The following is a 21298-nucleotide window of genomic DNA, read 5'->3' as shown; positions in this document are numbered from 1 at the left end:
GGGAGATTAGCTTGTATTTTCAGCACAAATTATTATACTATATATAACCCTAATATGTGGTATACTGCATCATAGTATATAGTATGATATGAATGATAATTTCAGGAATAGTACTTACCCCTTCCCGGTTTATAAGAATGGTTCTCAAAGACTAAACTCAAAACCACCTCACCATAGCACATCACATTCATTATGAGTATCCCTGGCTTCTGTGATCACATCACAGGTTAATGTCAGCTAATCCAGCCGGATGCTAGCCAGACAGTAATCCTAGTTTCAAGATGAGTTCTTCGCCTCTTTTCTCAATCCCATCTTCAAGACTCAGAAATTCTACTAGGAATCGATGACCAAAAATGCCTACTTACTATTCAGGAAAATGGTATTTTTATTCCTACTGGCGCCACTTTATGTTGCTTGCTTACCTTGAAACCAAGGGGACCCATACTGTTGTTTGGAAAATAACAGAATGATATGATCACATAATAGCTTTTTTATATAAAACATTTGATATTTTTCAAAGTGCCTTTATATAATTTGTTAACTTAAACAAGTTGATCAGAAACCACTAAGTGGGTTCTGCTCAACTTTTTAAATGGAAGATATGTGACTAGAACCCAGGCCTTCTGATTCCTTTTCAGCTATTAATGTCTTCCTTTCTTGAATTACCTTTTTTCTACTCTGTATATTTCTTGTGTGGATATAATTAATTATTTACATGTTGTCTCCTTTATTAGAACATAAGCTCCTAGAAGGTAGGAGTCTTTATCATGACATATTAAACTCTTGAAAAATGTTTGTTGACTTGAGTACATAAGGGGGCTATAGAATGAATATAGAGAATTTTTATCATCCTTAATCAAAATATTTACCATCTTTCTAATATAAACTTATAGAGGTAAGTCACCTTTGTTAAAGTTTTAATAGGTTTTAGAAGAGATGTTGAAAAAAGACCCAAGAAAAATGATTTTTTAAAAAATGAACCTATTCTCATATTTGTGATAAATCTCTTCTGATAGAGGGTTTGATTTTGCTAAACTTAAAAGATTTTTAATTCTTCAATGACAGAACTTGCTACCCATCCGTACTTTCTCCTCTATGTAATACTTTTCCATATCTCCCAGAAAATGTCCATAATGTATCTATTAAGTACACAAGGGACTTTCCTCTAGGTCTTTTAGCACTCAGTGGATCCTGTTCATTCATTATCCCTTTTATTACATGATCCAACCCACCTTCTTTTCTGATTATTCATTTTTCTGAATAAAAATTAAAAGTAGGATGTGAATAACTAGTCTTCCATTGTGATTAAATGGAATCTCATTTACTCTTAACTCATCTGCATATACCATGATTTTTTTCAGTGGCCTCCTTTTCCAAAGTAAAACTTACAGGAATCAAATTTTTGAGTTATTTCTGTAATTCCAGTTTTTCAGAGTGATATCTTGAGATATCACATCCTCTTCTATCTGTAAGATTTAACAAAAATTAATTCAAAACAACAACAAACTTTTGTTATCTATTTAAATGAAAAGAAGAATTCCAAATGGAAGAATGTAATTTAAGCACAGTGACATCATGGTTAAAAGCCCTTTCCCTTTCCCTTCTTTTCCCCCTTTCTTTCTTCAGCAGCATAACCCTGAGGTCAGTTCCTTTGTGGGCCCTTCCGCCACTCTTTGGTAGTTTCACAGGACCAACAGCTAAACGAGGGTGAAGTCCACCATGGAAACATATTGAAATTGCCAGGATGTTGCAGTGAATAAGCAATTTTTTTTTAAAGCAGAAAAAAAGTCTAACCACAGGTACTAATGGCAGCTCCCCAAGACCTCAGGGAAGCATTTTATACAGGATACAGACTGGTTCTAACAGCTGTTCCTCAGACCTTACTATATTTAGGCATGAAAAATATTTAAACCTGGGATAATATGTACCTGACTAAGCAGTAGGTATATGGTAAACTATTGTTTGGATTCAAAAGAACTTCATATAAAGATTCAGAGAAAGGCAATTAGTTTTTGTTTTTAAAGAATACTTGTTTTCTAAAGTTTCTTATTAACTTCTTAAAAGTTTCATCTGATTAACTTTTAAGATACTGCATAAGTGTTATTTTCCTGCTGTGATATATATATATATATATATATATATATATATTCACTTAAAATGTTTATGTGTATGTGTGTGTGTTTCTACCATATGTATTGTGTTATGTTGGATATTGGGAGAAAGATTAAGAAAATATAATAAAGCAGATGAACTCAAGATGTCCCAAAAGACTTTTGAGACACCTTGTATATTCACAATAGACTATTGTGCTGAAGAGGAATATAAATTTGTTCTAAATTAGACTGAGAGAAAAATAGTTTCCAGATTAGGGGGAGGAGGTGAGAGCATAACTGAATATTTTTATACCTAGGAATGTTTCCAGGTACCACATTCCTATTTCTCTTCCCCAATCTCATACCTGTCATCCCCTTGAAGTGTATAAATTCTAGTCATGGAAAAACAAGCAACCCTGCAATTTTTAATTCATTTGTCTCGGAGTTCTTATATCTTATTTTTAATGATTTCAGTTTAGTTCAAAATGAAAACCTTGGAGAATTGCATGTATTTTTAAGATGTGTTTTTGGAAACAATATTTTCTTATATCACTGAACTCATCTGAGTGCTTAAGTATAAAAATAATCTCAAGACAGGCCCCTTTGTAGAGTCACAGCATTGTGACATGGTTTGTGTGTTTAATATGCAGTGTGTAGCATTCTTGCATAAATTCATTATGTATTCATCACATTCTGTCCAATTACCAACTCTGGGGGTTGATGAGCAGACAGGTGTACACCAAAGGAAAACTCATTTTCCTTTTGAAGCTTTCAATATGTTCTTGGGCACAGTAAAGGGTACCTTTAAATTAGCAAATAAATAGTGACAGACTATCCACTCAGGCATTCCAGAATACAAAAGAGGTTTGAGTGTTGGCATAGAGTAAGGTGAATAACTATTATTGCTTTTATTTTCCCTATGTTCAATATTCAACTGTAGATGGCCACTCTTCTTACATAGTAGAAGGACAGATTGACGAGATAAATCACATCTGCCTAAAATTGTAATCTCCATCTTTTCGTAGGATCACTTTATTGTCTCAGAGACATGTTAGAAAATAGTTTGTATATGACCTGTAATAAGAGGGTGATAATGGCTCAGATGAAAATGATTTTAATTAGAAAAAAATTACATAACTTTTTTTGGGAGGGGTTAAGGAATTAAAATATATTAATGAGAATGGAAGACGTTTATGCCATTTTTTCTCCCCTTCATTTATAAATTGAGTTTGCAAAAAATTTAGGGCAGTTAAAATATATATTATCCAGTTTATTAGGGATTTCTATTATAGCATATGTGTTTATTTAAGCTTTTGTAGGTACCATTTTGAAATATATTCTTTTCTAAATCTTCTAAATTCAAAGTAAAGGTGATATAATGAGAAAAATGAAATGGGCACTTTTTTTTAAAAACCCTTATATTCTGTTTTAGAATCAATTGTGTATTGGTTCTGAGGCAGAAGAGTGGTAAGGGCTTAGGCAATGGGAGTTAAGTGACTTGCCCAGGATCACAGCTAGGAAATGTCTGAGGCCAGATTTGAACCTAAGATTTCCTGTCTCTAGGCTTGGCTCTCAGTCCACTGAGCCACCCACCTGCCCCCAGGGCATGACAGGAATTTAAGGACCCTGTCTTCCATTTCTGCATCTATTAACTGGCTATACAACTTTTAACAAGGCATTTAGTTTCTGTCTTCTTTTTCTTAACATTTAATAGTGCCACTAACTAAGCTCTTAAGTCTCTTTCATCTCTAATATCATATGAATGTGATAATTTAGTTAAAAAAAATAATAGGAAAAAAGGATACAAAAAAAACACATTTTTTTCACCTTGGTTTTCAGCAAAACACACCCTGAGGATTCTGATTGTCTCAGTTGTGGGAAAAAAAATCTTTTTTACTTCTCAATTTTAAATATACATATACAATTTATAACCAATTTAAAAGATAAATTTGACTTATTTGCTTCTACATTATTGAACTATAAATCAGCTATAAAAATTTCTCTTGAAAAAGGAAGCCATAACATGCATATGAAGTACCCAAGGTCTCATAGTCAACCCGTCTGAACCAATGATTGGCTTAACTTTTCATCTATTTCTTGGAACACAAAAGTGCTTTCTTTCTTTTTTTAAGACTTGCAACAATTTAGAAACAAAGATTAAATATCAGCACAAGTTGTTCCAACAAAAATACAAGTTTGATGTCCTAATAACCCAAATGTGGAAAGTGGTTAAATAATCCCTGAGAGCTCAGGAAAAAACTTGCTGCTTTGACCACTCTTGATTAAATGTGCTTGTGAGATGTGCTTTCATTTTTGTGTATAAATTATGCAGAACTATGGTTACGTACTTGGGAAGGCACTAACTTTTATTGATTTCTAGAAGTTTTAATTTCTTCAAGTTTTCATTTTGTGTTATCTACCCTAAATGTACTGCATAGTCCTGAATGAACTAACACACATACTGAAAGGGCTAGGTAGCTTCCATCTTCCCAGCAGTATCATACACAATGTAATTAGTGATGCCCAGTTGGGACAAATAATCCTTACCCACCCAACTCCCATATGATCTCTGTAATAATAGTTGCAGTACACATTTTTACAATACATTGGTGGCATGGTGGTGACGGGCATATGTAGTCTTAGTGAAGGGAGGACTGGTTTGGGAGTCAGGAAATCCGGGTAATTATAACATCTCAGGTACTAACTACTGGTATCATCTTGAAAAGAGTCTCTTATCTTCAGTTCCTTCATCTGTAAAATTAAGGAGGCCGATTAGATACATAGTTGGACTAAAGTTGCTTTCGCCCTAAATTCTAGGACTTATATCTTTTATCAGCAAGATAATTTTCATCTGAGAGCTGACAAATCAATTGGTTCATGTGTGATCACACCCATTGTAAACATCCAGCTATACTATTCTTTTCTAAGGCAGGACATGCTATTAAAAACTCTTGACTTCCAAACAGTTCAAAGCTATTCCCAACTATAGTTCAAGTGATTTTTAATTGCCTGCCTTACTCAGAGGAACTTTCTAGGAATTAACCAATGATTATGAAAATACAATTGTTGCTCAGTCATTTTCTGTGATGTCTGACTCTTCTTGGCTCCATTTGGGGATTTCTTTTCAGAGATATTGTAATAGTTTGTCATTTCCTTCTCCAGCTCATCTTACAAATAAGGAAACTGAGGCAAACAAGGTCAAGTGACTTGCCCAGGGTCGCATATCCAGTATCTGAGATCACATTTGAACTTGGGAAGATGAGTCTTCCTGACTTCCGGACAGGGCTCTATCTACTGCCTTATCGAGCTTCCCTTAAAATAAAATAACCTTCTGCTAAATTAGCATAAGAAGATATTGGATTGTTTTTATGCATTTACAAATGCTTCTGTTGTTTAAGAAGGATTTTTTTCCTTTGTACTGCCAATTGAACATAGAAAAATATTGGGGGGGGGATTTCTCCTTTTTCCTTTTTTCTTGTTCTTATTTCTTTTTCACTTTTCTAACATTTTTCTGAATCTTCCTTTCTGATTTTTCTCAGTTTCTCTGCCTCTTACACAAATACACATATATGCGCACACTTTAAGCTCTGAAAGCTTTTTTTTTTTTATAAATATGTCACTCTGGCAGTTTGACTGCTTTTGGGATGCTTCTCCCTTCCTTCCTTCCTTCCATCTCTCTGGGAGCATTATACCACCATTTCCCTCCCAGTCAGTGTCACACAGAGCTCCAGCACCAGCCCACTCTTTCTGAAGTCAGCCAGCCTCTGCCTGCTAGTCAAGTCAGGAACCTCCACCACACTGGGCAATTTATTCTTATTTTCTCTCATCTAGCTCTGGACATGGCTAGAAGAGTTACAGAAAGAACTGCTGGATGATGTCTATGCGGAGTCAGTGGAGGCTGTTCAGGACTTGATCAAACGATTTGGTCAACAACAGCAGACTACCCTGCAGGTCACCGTCAATGTGATCAAGGAGGGGGAAGATCTCATCCAACAACTGAGGTGAGTCCCTTGTTTGCCCTTTTCATTTCATAAGCCATCAATCATAAAAACCTGGCAGCGTATTTCCTTTGTCTAGCAACTGGCTATTATCCTCAACCCACCTGCAGGAATAGTAAGCACCATCAACAATCTTATCTTTGGATACAAAGGACAGTGAAGAATCTCTTACCTTTCCCCTCTCTTCTTGACCTCTTCCTAATATCTTCTGTTTTCTTTCTCTTTTCTTTTACTCTCCCTCTCATGTATATGTTTTTGGTCTTTCACAACGCTGCCCTTATATAGGGCCAAAAATATTTTTAATCTATTTTATCTTTTTCCCAATAAATATCTTTTTCCTTTCCTCCATTTTAATTTAAAACTTGAAATTATAATTAATATAGATTTTCACCTAAATTTACTCAGAAACTTTCTGTCAAGGAAGAGAGAGTATAAATTACCTTGGTTGGGTGTGAAAAGCATCATTCTTTTTAGCACCAGCCTCTTATAAATCAGACTGAGGCAGTAATCAAGTTTAAACTTCACACACATACCAAGTGTCGTGCTTAGTAAAACCAGTTTCCCTTTTGGTGAGGCAAATTCCTTCCCTTGGTCAAGCACAATGCTTTTTTGTTTTTTCTATTTTTTTCTTTTAAATTTCATTCTCTGGATTTCATTCATTGAAGCCATTTCTTTACAAGGTTGTTGGTAAGTTTACAAGGGAATTGTCTTTTCTCCCCAGAAAGTTTACATGAAAAGTGTTTCTATGTACACAGTAGGTTTTTAAGACTAGTTATTTGAGCTAAAGTTTAATCTCTCCTAAGCAATTTAAACCTTAAGCTGTAGAAAGTGTGTTTGACTTTGTATCTTTGTTTCTAGAAAGGAAAAAAAAAATGGGGGGGAGGGCAAGTAATTCATTTATGTTTGAATAATAAGGTAAATTGTTAGAACCAACACAAGAACCAAAGCTAGAAAATTAAGTCCCACTATTGTGACAGAATTGCTCAGGGACAGAAGCTTAACTTTGTTGTTGAAGGGAGCCAACTTACTACATGTGCTAAGACAAGAAGTCCAACTTCCTGCTTGCTTTCTTCCCACTGAGGTTTTTAGTTGCCGGATCTGATCCTGTGTTTCTAACAATGTAGGACTTTCTCACTCAATTCCTGTTTGTCTTTTTTAAATCTCCACTTCCCTCATCTGCTCTTTAACAGGGATTCTGCCATCTCCAGTAACAAGACCCCTCACAACAGCTCCATCAATCATATTGAGACAGTCTTGCAGCAGCTGGATGAGGCCCAATCTCAGATGGAGGAACTTTTTCAGGAGCGAAAGATCAAACTTGAACTCTTCTTGCAATTGCGTATTTTTGAAAGGGATGCCATTGATGTGAGTAACTTGGTTTGGTTTTGTTTCAATTTTGTTTCTTTTTCCCTTGGTGGATCTTTGCTAACAGGGACAAATGCATATTCTCAGGAAGATGCCAAAAGCAAATAAACACCTAATCTTTTCTCAATCATCCCTTATTTAAATGAATCCCTGGTTCTCATCTCCCCTAGAGCCTTCAGAGGTGAGGTAGTACAGATAAGATCACAGACATGGCTAATCTGTGTCTTTAAGGAATACTCCCAGAAGTTCTGATTTTTGAAAGACTTAATTAAAAAAGAAAAATGAAAACAAATAGGAATAGCCAATAGTTACCTCCAGAAGAAAGGCAGTTATTTAAAGAGGATCACTTGTTCACTTGAGAAGCAAAACAAAGACATCCATTAGAAATTTATAAGTACTGTATTTTGATAGAAATAGAAAAGAAAGAAAAGGGACTTTTTTCCTAAAAGAAACTTAAAATACAACATGGTTACTTTATTTTTTTATTTTTTACCAATTACACATAATAACAAATTTCCACATAAGTTTTCCAAAGTTATATGATCCAAAATGTCTCCCTCCCTCCTTCCTTCCCCCCACCCAGAGCTGGCAAGCAATTCAATCAGAGTTATACTACATGTATTACCATGCAGAACCCATTTCCATATTGTTCATTAACAGAGGTGCTTTAGATGTGCCTGAACTATAGTAGAGTACTCTTCTCTCTGAGTGACTAGTAGAATTAGATGAGCAGACATTGACATGGGAAAGTGAGGCAGGAGTACTATTTTCTCTTCTTTTCAAGAATGAAAGTAATTTGAAATAAAAATCTGGAGTAGTCACAATAAAATATTAGGTAATAAGTAATCCTTTTTTTAATCAATAAAAGTCTCACTTTATATGTAGTTGCTGTGCAGAAATGGACCACAATAGCAGAAAGAGTTGCAGGATCTCTTTATCACTCCTTAACCAGAAATAAGGGAGTAGTTGTGAAGTCTGTGTTAGGAGACATATCTTCTTTCTTTTTGAACTGTGGAAGTGCAAGCAAGAGTAAGTATAATTTGGCAAAAACCAATTGAGGCTGACTGTGGATAATGATGAAAGGAGCCAAGACACACTTAGGAATAAATTATGGCAGCGTTTCCAAGGGAAGTAGAGCCCAAGGAGCTCATGGGTAGTGACTGATGCTTCATCCTTCTGCTGACTCCAGCATTTCTTTGAGGTGTTTTTTAACCAGCCCAGGCTTCTTAGTAGTAGCTAAAATTTGCCAAATAGGCTTCCCCACAGCATTGTGACATACAACCCTAATGGTGTTATCTAAAACTTATACAGTGCTTTAAAGATTACACAATATTTTTCCTAAGTATTGTGAATTTTTCATTGGTCTTCACAACATGCCGTCAGTCAGCATGCAATTATCACACACGGATTCTATAATGGGCACTGGACCAAGAAAGACCAAAAAAGTCCCTGTCCTCAAGGAACTCAGGTTCTACAGTACTTGAGATATTATCTAGCGTAGGAGTGGGAAAACTGAGGCTTGGAGAGTTTAAGCTATAGGTCTAGGATCACACATCTAGTAAGTATCAGAGGTACGATTTGAACCGGGCCTTCCTTGATACAGCCTGTCATTTTGGCCACTATTTTGGTGCCTCCTTTTTAGTATAGCCACACCTAGTAAAATTTATTTTTTGATGTTAAAACAGACTCCCTCATTTACATATCAGGTCATCAGTGGGGATGGGCAGGAGTTTTGTGGTCTCAGTAATTCATTGCTTATGGGCTCCATCTTGGCTTAGGAAGGATGCTTTCCACCCTAAGGTCAACCTTTACCTTATCTAGAGCTGCGACCAAAAGTCTTCACTGAGAAGTAACTGGCACCAAGGCTCCTATGTGCACTTTCATAATGCTTTTAAAGATCTTTTTCAAGTCAGTAGGAGCAACCTTACTTTAAAAGGCAATCTTTGGCATAGCTAGAGACATAATGAACAGAGCTCCATGCCTACAGAGGGGAGGACCTTGGTTCAAATTTGTCCTCAGATCGTTCCTAGCTTCATGACCCTGGATGAATCATTTAACCTCATTTGCCTAGCCCTTGCCCTTTTTCTAAGACAGACAGGAAGATTTTTTAAGTCAATCTTCACTCTCAGTTTTTAAAAGGGAAATTTTTAAAATCAATATGCATCTTGTGAAATATACTGAAATTCTCTGAAAAAATGTAGTGTTGGCTAAAACTTAACTATAGACCAAATCTCTTAAAATTAGAATGGCTTTTGGTGGTATCATGAAAACCAGAGATCAGTGGAGGATTCCATGTCTCAATGAGCACAGGTCTCCCCAGAGGAGCACTGGCTCAACAAAAAAACAAGTACTTCCTGTTTTCTTTTGTACTCTTTACTTCAAAGGGGTTTTTCTCCCCCCTCCTTTATTTCATCATCTGTTTCTTTTGGTTGGACATGTTCACTTGAGGAGCAAAACAAAGATGTCAATTAGAAATTTATAAGTGCTGCCATTTTGATTTTTGAAAATTCACTTTGTATTTGGGGTGGATGCAACTAAAAATGAAAAAATAATCAATTTTTTTTATTGGGAAATGATCTGTTTCTGGCAAAAAAAAAAGTATTTGGGAAAGTGAATCAGAAATGCTACTGCTTTATCCTTGTGGTCTAGTGGAGAGATTATTGAACTTGCAGTTAGAGGACCTGAGTTCAAATCCTGACCCCAGCACTAACTACTCTGGGCCAGCCATTTGATTTCTCTTAGCATCAGTGTCCTTAATCTGTAAACAAAAGGGATTATACTATTAGGTCAAAATCCCTACAAAATCCAGATTTGTGATCCTCTAATCAATAAATAAGTATGCATCCATTTCTTTGCAACAAAATCACAGATAGCTTAAAGTCAGTACACCGAATTGGTGTAAAAATTCCCAGTATCAAATTTGATAAATCTAATTTACTAAAATTTGAATGATTTTAAATCAAAGGCTAAGATAGAAATTATTAAACAAGCTTTTAGACTTGAAATATCTAAGAACCATTGTATTTTTCTTTAATTTAGGTGGCAGAATAAATTGTTGGAATTGGAAAGAACTAAGTTTGAATCCTGCCTCAGACACTTATTACATTACCAGTAACATGTCAATTTATTTTTTTAACCTCTGTTTCCTCATCTGGAAATTGAGGGGTGGGTGGACTTGATGGCATTTAAGATCCCTTCCTCATACAAATCTTTGAACCTGTGATTTTAGAGCCAGGATGTCAGAATCATTTACTATAAATTCACTTAAAATGAGGAAAATAAGTTGCAGCTAGGTAGCACAGTGGATGAAGAGCCAGGCCTGGAGTCAGGTTCAAATTTGGCCTCAGGTACTTCCTAGCTAGGTAACCCTAGGCAAGTCATTAACCCCAATTGCCTAGCCCTTACTGCTCTTCTGTCTTAGAATTGATACTAGGACAGAAAGTAAAAGGTTAAAAAAAATAAAGATGAGGAATTAATGGAATGCAGAATTAAATGGCTTGGTGAAAATATTATATGTAAAAGAAGCACACAGCCAGCATTTGAACCAGCCTCCTCTAAATACGAGCCAGCATGCTCACAAATGAGGCCGTTTCTTTACCTCTTTTTTTTTTTAAATAAACATAAAGCAGGAAGGCTTGAGAAAGCTAGAATCAAGTTTAGTTTTTCAATTTAGCTTTTGCCTACTGTGGTTTCCTCTTATATGAGGTGAAAATTCACTGCAATAGGGCACAAGGTTTCATAGGGTGCGGATTGGTTTTTGCTCATTTTTCATTTATGTCTTTGTACCTCCAATGGCAAGCATGGTGATGGCACTTAATAAATATTTGTTGAATTTCTTTGAATATGCGTGCCCCTTGGAAGCATGGCATTTGGTGCTTGTAAGAAGTTGAATGGTAGCTTTTATGTTTTCTTTCCATTTCTCTTATTTATATATGCCATTTGGGATGGCAACCACGTTTTTTAAAAGAGCCAACAAATTTTTTATAGCTTTTTCTTACTCTTCTTTTTGCAGCTTTCTTAAATAACTTATGTTCCTCAAGGCTTTACTGTCTAACTTCTTAAAAAAGAAAGGTTTCTTCTAAAACAGCATAATTATTACTATAGCATATAGCACGGAGACAGTGGAAAAATCACTGGCTCTGATATCTAAGGATCTAGGTTTGAATGACCTGACCTCAGATGCTTCCTAGCTGTGTGACCCTGGGCAAGTCACTTAACCCCAATTGTCTAGCCCTCACCACTCTCCTGCTTTGGAATTGATACTCAGTATTGATTCTAGAAGGTAAGGTTTTAAAAAAAATAACCTTGGACAAGTCATCTATATTCCCTTTGCTTCTGTTTCCTCACTTGTAAAATAGGGGATTAGCTTCTGAATTCCCTTCCAGCTCCAGCATTATGACAGTTTGCTTGTGAAAAATTATTATAAGGAAAAATTAATCATATGGAATTTTAGGAAAAAGAACTTAGAACTCATCACTAATTGTGTGACCAGGCAAGGTGTTCTGAAACTTCTTTTTGATTCCTTAGTATGCATTGGAGAAAGTGAGGGGCTATATGTGCAAATTCTGACCTGTGCTATTAACAGGCCACTTCTCAATTGCATTGTGAATAATCCTCAGTGGAGGAGGAGAGGATGTTAAAATGAGATAAGAATTTTTCTTCAAAATTTTTAATTTTCAAATAAAGTATCTAATTTAAACTTTCATTAATGAAAAATCAGTATCCAAAAATCTTCCCCTTTCTTGAATTTTATCTTAGTGGTTTTCTTTGTTTACTTGTTTCGTAACTAAGAGCTTATAATAAACATTATAGTAGCATTTTCCATGTTTATTCATTTTCATGGCTTCCTCCAGGGTTTTTTCTATGCCCAGAGGACAGCTTCAGTTCATGTCTCATTTGCTGTGTTTGGCTTTGCCAGTTTATTACCCTCTCCTTGTAGGCTGTTTTATTACTGGTTTATTGGTAAACTTGGTAGGTTTGCCACCACTACCAACCCAACTCTCTCCCCCAAGACCCAACAAAGTAAAATAAAGGTTTTTTCTTAAAGGGATTCGTATCTATTCTAAGACAGAAGGTAGGGGTTTCAAAAAAGGACTTGGTAATAATTTTTTTTCCAGTTCTTCTTGTTTATGTCTTCTTTGTCCTTTGGTTCATGTCTGATTTGGAGTTATTCAAATATACCATTTTTATATACACACACATACAGAAACCAAACTGTACAAAAGAAATCCTAATGAAGACTGAGACAGGCAAGATTGGTAAAAAAGGGCTGATGTTCCTGGCAGCTGAGAAGCTGCTGAACCTGAAGGCAGGAAGATGTAAGTTCCAATTCAGCTTCTGACACTGACTAGCTCTGTGACCCTGAGCAAGACACTTAACCTCTATTTGCCTCAGTTTCCTCAGTTGTACAATGGAGATAATAATAGCTCCTACCTTGCAGGGTTGTTGAATGATCAAATGAGATACTATTTGTAAAATACTTATCACAATGCTGGCAATATGAAAACCCACTATGGTTTCAATACATACCATTCCCAAACTCTTTCAGGTCTACCCTACTGGTGCCCATATCGATGAGCATTAGATTTTACAAATGCTATTTCACCATTTTGTTTTGCATTTTCAAGAACTTATGATATAGGATGGGAAATGGAAGAATAGATTTCCTATGATTTTTTTCTCGTGTTTGTTGTCTTTTGAATTTTGTCATTTCTAAAGATCTGAATGTAAATAGTCAGCATATTTTTTATGTTCTTAAGGAGATGGATTTTTTTTACCCTGTTAGATCATCTCAGACCTTGAATCTTGGAATGATGAGCTTTCTCAGCAAATGAATGACTTTGACACCGAAGATCTCACCATAGCAGAACAGCGGCTCCAGCACCACGCAGACAAAGCACTAACGATGAATAATTTGACCTTCGACGTCATTCACCAAGGACAAGATCTCCTGCAATATGTCAATGAAGTACAAGCCTCAGGTAAGAGATGGTCAGGCATTTTGTTGTTGTTTTCATTTTATGCCATATTGGAGTTTCTTCTTCATGTTGCTCTATGAATTCAGAATATTTTAATGGGATGGCTAAAAGCTGTTAATGTTTTCCAAAGTTAAATTTTAGTATAACTCTAATGTAGGCATTCTGCTCTGAATTCTTAAAATGAAATTTTTTATAATAATCAAAATTATGATCATACATACTAAAATAATCTTTAAAATAAATTCTCAGGAACCATTCCAAGCTCCAACAAACACATCATAATGTTATGAAATGAGAACACTAGAAAAATGACATAGTTCAGCATCAGAAATGTAACTTTTTTATTTCAGGTTAATTTAATTTTTGTTTAATTTTTATTTCACCAGCAGGTGTCACTAGAGGCAATAGGAAACATCTGACTAATACTTTACACTATATGGAACTATGTTCACCACTGAATTGCTTTAAATTGCCAAGGCTAATGCCAGGCTTATTAAAATGCAAGCTGAGCATGCCCCCGAAACAGGGTTCCACTGACTCAGAAAAGATGCAGCCTCCCCAGTCCCCCCATCTGTAGAGACGGTTCCCAGAACGTGAATCTAAGAACTGAGCTCTTCAATTAGCCATACAATTACCCATTGGTTATGGTCACAGAAGATCTAGAACATTAATTTAGGCGCTGGAAAATGGTGTTTGGTTTTAATGTGTAGCAAATAGATTCAGATACATGTGTGTAGTATATGTAAGGACACGCCGTGCCTGTTACTGAGTTATTAATGTCTCAGTCTAATTGCCATCACCCAGGAGCCTCCTGGGCAGACTGACTGGGCCAAGGGCAATTGTCAAAACCTCCAAGCAGATCCTCTGTTTAGCCATACATTGGGAAACTGGAGAAAGCGGGTCAGTGTCTCCTGTGATCGCTTTCAGGGGTTGAGTTGCTGTGTGACAGAGATGTGGACATGGCCACCCGCGTCCAGGACTTACTGGAGTTTCTTCACGAGAAGCAGCAGGAGCTGGACTTGGCGGCGGAGCAGCATCGGAAACACCTGGAGCAGTGCGTGCAGCTGCGCCATCTGCAGGCAGAAGTTAAACAGGTATCCTCCAGCATATCCACTTGCGCTGTGGCCCCTAGTGAACGGTCAGTCCACAGAAAGCACTCATTGCACATCTGGTCTGCAAACACAGAGCTAAGGGCAGGGGACGGAGGAAAGGGAACAGCCCTGCCTCCAGTGCACCTCCCACAAGGAGAGGCAGTGCAAGGGGCAGAGGGGAAGGCAGCAGATGAGCCACCTCGGGCAGACGCTTCTTGGCCCTGGGACCCCAAGAAGGGGATGGACCCACTCTGTTCTCTGTGAAAGGAGGAAGGGCTGGGTTAACATTCTCATCTCTGAATCCATGCAGCCTTATCACAATGATAGGAAGAATAAACACAAATGAGCAGAGGAGTAAAGAAGCAAGATGGCTCTGTGCAAGGGGGCATCTGAGCTGAATCTTGAAGGAACCAAGGGGTTATTCTTTTTCCTTTTATCTCTGAGGAAAAAAAGATCCCTTGAACCTTCTAGGAGCGGCTGGGTAGCACAGTAGATAGTGGTGGATCTAGAGTCAGGAAGATCTCCTCTTTCCAGCCTCAGAAACTTCCTCACTGGGGGACCCTGTACAAGTCACTTTACCCTGTTTGCCTCAGTTTCCTCCTCCATAAGAGGAGCTAGAAAACAAAATGGTAAACCTCTGAGTCACTTTGCCCAGAAAACCCTAAATGGAGTCACGAAGAGTCAGACACAACTGAACTGGCTAAACAGCAACATGCATCTTCTAAGGCTCACCCCATCTCTGTTCTAGATATCTTCTTACCGTCAGGGACCTCGGCCCATCTCCTCACCCACTTGTTCTTGGGCCCTAAGCAAATGATGATACAATATATTGGCCATGTGGCTGCTCCTTCGTACCTAGGAAATGCTTCTCAGCTCCTCCGCAGGGAGCAGCCTCTCAGAGGAACACCATGTCGTAAACCTCCTGCAGGGTCTGTTTTCTTATTTGTATTTTGTACCTTAAACACCTGAGTGCATTGCTTCCTGCTGGTGTTACTGAGATTTCCTGCCAAACTGACTGTCACTGGCTTGGGCAGGATCACACGCTCTGGGAGGCTATGGTTTTCCTCCTGTCTAGAGGCAGGCCAGGCTGAGAAAATAAAATGTTAAACATTTGAAAGGGTCCATTTTCTGCAGCTTGGGGAGCCACGTGTACCTGATGCAGCATCTCCCAGGTTTTGTATAATGATCAGAGGAATACTCAGGTAAACAAGACTATCCTAGCACACAGGAGGGAAGGATATACTCTCCCATGAGATGACTTGTCAGTAACACAGAATGTTAGAGCTAGAAGAGATCTTAGAGATACCCTAATCCAGGACCCTCATTTTATAGATGAGGAAACTGAGGTACAGAGAGCTAATGTGAGATAGCCACTGTTAGAAATAACACCTGAGGCCCGGTTTTCCAGTCCTCTTCCCTTCACAGCAGGGGTGTACTGGTAAATTTTACCCATTGGCTGGCTAAAAAAAGCATGACTCACTTTTAAATTTAATTTACATTATTAATATTTTTTCAATAACTTTCTTAAGTCAAGAAAATCAACAAAACAATAAACCAAGCCCTGATTTGTAGAATTGCCAATTTCTGAGGTAGAAAAAATTAACAATTGGTTCTATTGAGCAGGTATGAGCTGGTTCCAGCATATGCTTGATTTTTTGTCACACTTTTTCTCAGGTTGAAGCCCCAAGTTATATACTTAATGAGATCTAGATCCTATATGTAAGCTAATGAAATGGATTATACTAACCCTATCTGAATTGTCCTGGCTTGCCTTTTTTTTTTTTAGGAACAACTAATGTAATAATCTTTTCTTTTTATTAGCAGAAACTTAGAATCACTTTGTTGGGTTTTTTTTTCACCTCATGTCTTGTCATATTTCTTTAAAAATATTTTTATTGATTTCTTTTGTTTTTTACATTGCCTAAATTTCCACCATCCCAAAGAACAATCCCAAAATAACAGAGCATTTTTTAAGCTTAAAAAAGAAAAAATAATGACTGTTCAATTCATCAAGGAAAAAAAAACAAAGAAATAAACAAAATAAATAACAAAATAACACAAACAAAAAAGACAATGTTTCATACTCATAGATAACCCTTCAAAAAAAAAAATTCCACAACTCCATAGAAGGGAAATGTATCTACCCTGATCTCTTCTTTGTTTATAATGATTACAAAACATTCCATTTTCTTTTCTTTTACTTGTTCTGTTCATTTATATGATTGTATCATTTTGGATATTTTTTCTTGACTCTATTTACTTCACTTTGTATCAATATTAATTCATAGAAGTCTTCCCATGCTTCTTTCTATTCCTCATTACTTAACAGATGCCATCACCTTTCATTGTATTCATATGTCACAATTTTTGAAGTCATGAATTAACTTCTTATTTTGTGTATTTCTAGAGAAAGAGAATTCAGAGTCCTGATAATTAATCAGTTGGATCAGTTACAAGTATAGGCTACATTGTCTCCTACTTCCTGTTCCATTTTATGTGACATTTCATTGTCTATTTTAAAAAAAAGACTCTAGTCACTTTACATTTTGAAAATTTTATTTATCACAGGTTCATTAAAACTGAAGGGATATAGAAAATGACTCTTCATTACCATAGAAATTTTAGATCTTGAAGTCACTCTCAAATCACTATCTGTAGCCCGACCCATAACCACCCCCCACCATCAGTTCCCACTTGCTACTTTAAAAACCCTCACAGAATGATTGGTGAGAATGGTCCTGCTTCTAAGGAGACACCCCAATGAAGGTTACGGTGACAATGGTTTTATAACAATAAATGTATCAGTAATATGTTTAAAATAAAATACAAAAAACCAAGAAATTTGGGGAACACATCTAGAACTCTTTCAGGTTGGTGACTGGCATGTTAAGAACCAGCTCTCTAAGTAATTATATTTGCTATTTCAGGTGCTGGGTTGGATCCGCAATGGAGAATCCATGTTAAATGCAGGACTCATTACAGCCAGCTCATTGCAAGAGGCTGAACAGCTACAACGAGAACATGAGCAATTCCAGCATGCCATCGAGGTAAGAATACTTGGGTGCCATTCATTTAAATTAGTCAATAGCCTTTTGCATTAATGAACTTATTCTTAGTTATATTCTGCAAGATGATTATAATACCATTATGTTACCAAATTACTTATTACAATAAGTAATGTTAGCTGAAAAATAATTAACAGAAGCTATAATGAATTTTTTTAATTTCTGAAGATCTGTACCTGCTCCAGCAGCCATAAAATAGTAACAAAATAATGACCATTGATATGTCCATTATTTCCTTTGTAGTATAACAAGAACTATGTGAATGAAAATGGAAACCCTTATCTTCCTGTGACCCACATTAGTTGGCATCTTTTACAAATCTTGTGGTCTATCCCCTTTTTTTTTCTCAGTTAAATTTAACAACATAAAGTAATATTTGCTTTTAGGTTTGATATCATTTGGGTTTTTTTTATTACAATTTCGAGTTTTGAAAACATACAGATCCAACTTCATATCATGAAAATTTCTTTTCCAAAACAGGCTAATTCACTTAAGTAAAAACCAATGCAACAGAACTGTAGTAAGTCAAGGATTTTGTACTGGTTTCACGTAAAATTAACTTTTTTACTAACCATCTGATAGAATAATTTTTAAAATTTGGGTTGGGATTTGAGCTTTTACTGGATATTGGAAACATCTGGGGTAGAAATCTGCCCCTCAAATGCAGACCAGAAGCTTATCTGTAACTTAATCTCAGAGAGTTGTCTGGAGAAGCGAATCGATAAAAATGGCTTTCCTAGAGCTAAAGAATTCTTGAGATTTGTTCCAAAGCTTCTCTATATTGTCTTGCTGAGTTAGGGGGAGGAAAAAAAAGATCCTTTCTCTCCTGAAACAGAATCATTTTATTATCCTTTCTTTTTGCTGGTGTGAGCTTCATGCTGAGGCTCTGTTGCATCCATTGGTAATATTAGGTATACTTTTGCCTTCATCAAATAGAACATAGAACACATTTTCCCATAGAAAAAAGAAATACTCAAAATAGTCATGCGAAAAGCACAAATATGTGTTAATTAGTTGAGTATTCTACAAATTCAAATTTGCCAGAGGTTGTTTCAGACTTTTTTTCACTCTGTTCAAGCCCCTGGCTCTATTCCTGGCCCCCTACTTTTTCTGGATTAACGCCACCCATTATGAGTTCCCTCAACTTCTGTCCTCTAAACCTCATCTTTTTTTTTTTTAAATTAACCAATCCCAACTTTTCATGTGACCCTGGGCAAGTCATAAGAACTCTGGACAGCAGCAGTATAGGATTAAAAGTTACAGAGATAGTACCTAATGTATTTGGAGAGAAAGTTCCTCCATATAGCAACAAAATAACAGAACCATTTACTGAGCTATCCCTATTCTTTCAGGATCTCCCATTGACATTTCATATTCATTTACAAGAAGAAGCAAATAGGAATTGTGAGATTTAGGGATTTAAAAAAATTTTTTATATTTAAAAAATAAATTTAGAATGAAATTCCTTCAAACCACAATTTTTCCTGGACTTTAAATTGAAGTTTCACATTTGTTTGTTTGTTTTAAATAATATGCAAGGTTTTCTTGCCACTGTCTCCCCAATTTCTTTTTATCAAGTCCCCAAAGAGTCAGGAAGACTCATCAGTTCAAATCTCACCTCAGATACTACCTTTGTGACCCTGGGCAAGTCACTTAATTCTGTTTACCTCAATTTCTTCATCCATAAAACGAACTAGAGAAAGACATGGCAAACAACTCTAGCATCTTTGCCAAGAAAATCCCAAATGGGGTCATGAAGAGTCATACATAACTGAAAATAATGGAAGAACAATAAACAGGCCCCTAAAACACAATAGCTAAACCACGCCATGATTATAAACTCATTGCTCCAAAAAAAAAATTTCTTTCTACTGAACTTCCATTGATTCCTTCTAAAAGTGTACTAATAAGTATTGACCATGTTGGGGAGTTGCACCTTAGAAAAAGAATTAATTTAGCCTTTCATAAGTGCATGAATTCATAAAATATAGAGCAAGAAGACTATTACAGCCAAGCCAACTCTCTCCCAATACATGAGTATATCCTTTGTTAGGAATCAGTTTCATTCTTTTCTCCTTGCTTTTCTTAACTAGAAGACACATCAGAGTGCCCTGCAGGTACAGCAGAAGGCCGAGGCCATGCTCCAAGCCAACCATTATGACATGGACATGATCAGGGACTGTGCCGAAAAAGTGGCCTCTCATTGGCAGCAGCTTATGCTCAAGATGGAAGACCGCCTCAAGCTGGTCAATGCCTCTGTCGCCTTCTATAAAACCTCAGAACAGGTAGGAAATTTCCGTAGCTCAGACTTGCTTATGTCCAGATGCCCTTGATTAAGCCACCTGCTCAGGAAGGCCTGCCTTAAATGACGCTACCGCTATAACAGTCTCAATTTACTATACACCGTGTGCCTCGCTGTGGGGATCCCCAGGATGGCTGAGAAGAGGCCTCTCTTAACTCCTTTCAAACCTTTAGCCAACACGTGATACTGACTGACGTGGCTTTATTGAGTTTGCCGAAAGCCCGGCTTGCCTTTGCCTTTATCCTCTACGTGTCCTCCAGGTTGTGAAAAATGACTGTAATGTTTAATGTGCTCCATCTTTTGTTTCTTTAACCCCCTTCAATGGTGCCAGCCTTATGCTCTCCTCATAAAGACGACCAGGCTTTGGTCACGCTTGCCCAATGACAACTAGCCCCGATACATTTGTCCATGTGGCGTGACGCTCTGAGGGACGTCCTTGAGCCTTGCTCTGTGGTGCTTTGCAGGTGTGTAGTGTCTTAGAGAGCTTGGAGCAGGAATACAAGCGAGAGGAAGACTGGTGTGGAGGAGCCGACAAACTGGGGCCCAACTCGGAGACCGACCACGTCACCCCCATGATTAGCAAACACCTGGAGCAGAAGGAAGCATTCCTGAAGGTACGGAGACGGCTTTCTTGGCCTTGACTTCCTCACCAGATTGTGAGCAGGCACGTGTTCGAGGAATCGTAAAGGATTTTCTAGACGAGCACTCTTATTGTGTGTGTGTACTGTGAAGGTACCATCCTTTGGAGTTCACTTAAAAAGCATGCTCCACCCCACCAAGGGAACCATGAGGAATCCTTTATAATCCTTTATATCCTTTACACGTGAACTCAGGCATACACAACTGGCCGTGAAAAAAATTAAGGTAGAAAAATGCGTAAAATAAAAATTTTAATTATGTGCTAAAGCCACACCATTTTCCTAAGCAGTTGACTCGGCCATGCTCATTCTTGCTCTGAGAAGCGTCCATACGAGTCCTTTTATTGTCTTGGGCCAGGCATTAGCTCCAGCATTAGGCTTTGTCCGACGTTCTTGCTTGGAACATGTCACTTCTGGGTCAGAACCCTGCTTCTCTTTGCTCCATGAACACGATGCTGCTAGCTCTGAAAAGCCTAAGAAAAGTCATAAAGTACCTCATGGGTTCATATAAGAAATAATAAATCATGGGGTTATTAGCTGTTGTATGTGATTTTCAACTTACACAAAGGATCTGGGAATGTATCGCTTATGTTAAACAAGGTCCTACTGTACTAATGGACAGTGGATGCATCTGAGAGCTTCTCAAGAGGCATGGCTCTCATATCCTCACGGTGATTTTGTCATTTGGCCAAAGCATTTGTGGTAGTTGGGCCGATGGATATCACACACACACACACACACACACACACACACACACACACACACACA

General features: G+C 37.2%; 1 protein-coding gene across 9 annotated transcripts in view; it reads left to right on the top strand.

Moving 5' to 3' along the window:
- TRIO (trio Rho guanine nucleotide exchange factor) overlaps nucleotides 1–21298 on the top strand; it is a 539234-nt gene that overhangs the window by 353308 nt on the left and 164628 nt on the right. For all 9 annotated transcript variants that reach the window (XM_056824283.1, XM_056824286.1, XM_056824285.1 and 6 more), the window contains 7 exons: nucleotides 5925–6094; nucleotides 7282–7456; nucleotides 13242–13437; nucleotides 14362–14528; nucleotides 17453–17572; nucleotides 19684–19875; nucleotides 20357–20506. In XM_056824283.1, coding sequence (XP_056680261.1) covers nucleotides 5925–6094; nucleotides 7282–7456; nucleotides 13242–13437; nucleotides 14362–14528; nucleotides 17453–17572; nucleotides 19684–19875; nucleotides 20357–20506 — 1170 coding nt within the window. The remainder of the gene's footprint in view (nucleotides 1–5924; nucleotides 6095–7281; nucleotides 7457–13241; nucleotides 13438–14361; nucleotides 14529–17452; nucleotides 17573–19683; nucleotides 19876–20356; nucleotides 20507–21298) is intronic.

This window comes from Monodelphis domestica, chromosome 3, assembly GCF_027887165.1.
Source record: "Monodelphis domestica isolate mMonDom1 chromosome 3, mMonDom1.pri, whole genome shotgun sequence".
NCBI classification, from domain to species: Eukaryota; Metazoa; Chordata; class Mammalia; order Didelphimorphia; family Didelphidae; genus Monodelphis; species Monodelphis domestica.
Note: the sequence above shows the minus strand (reverse complement) of the source record. Positions and strands in the feature narration are given on the sequence as shown.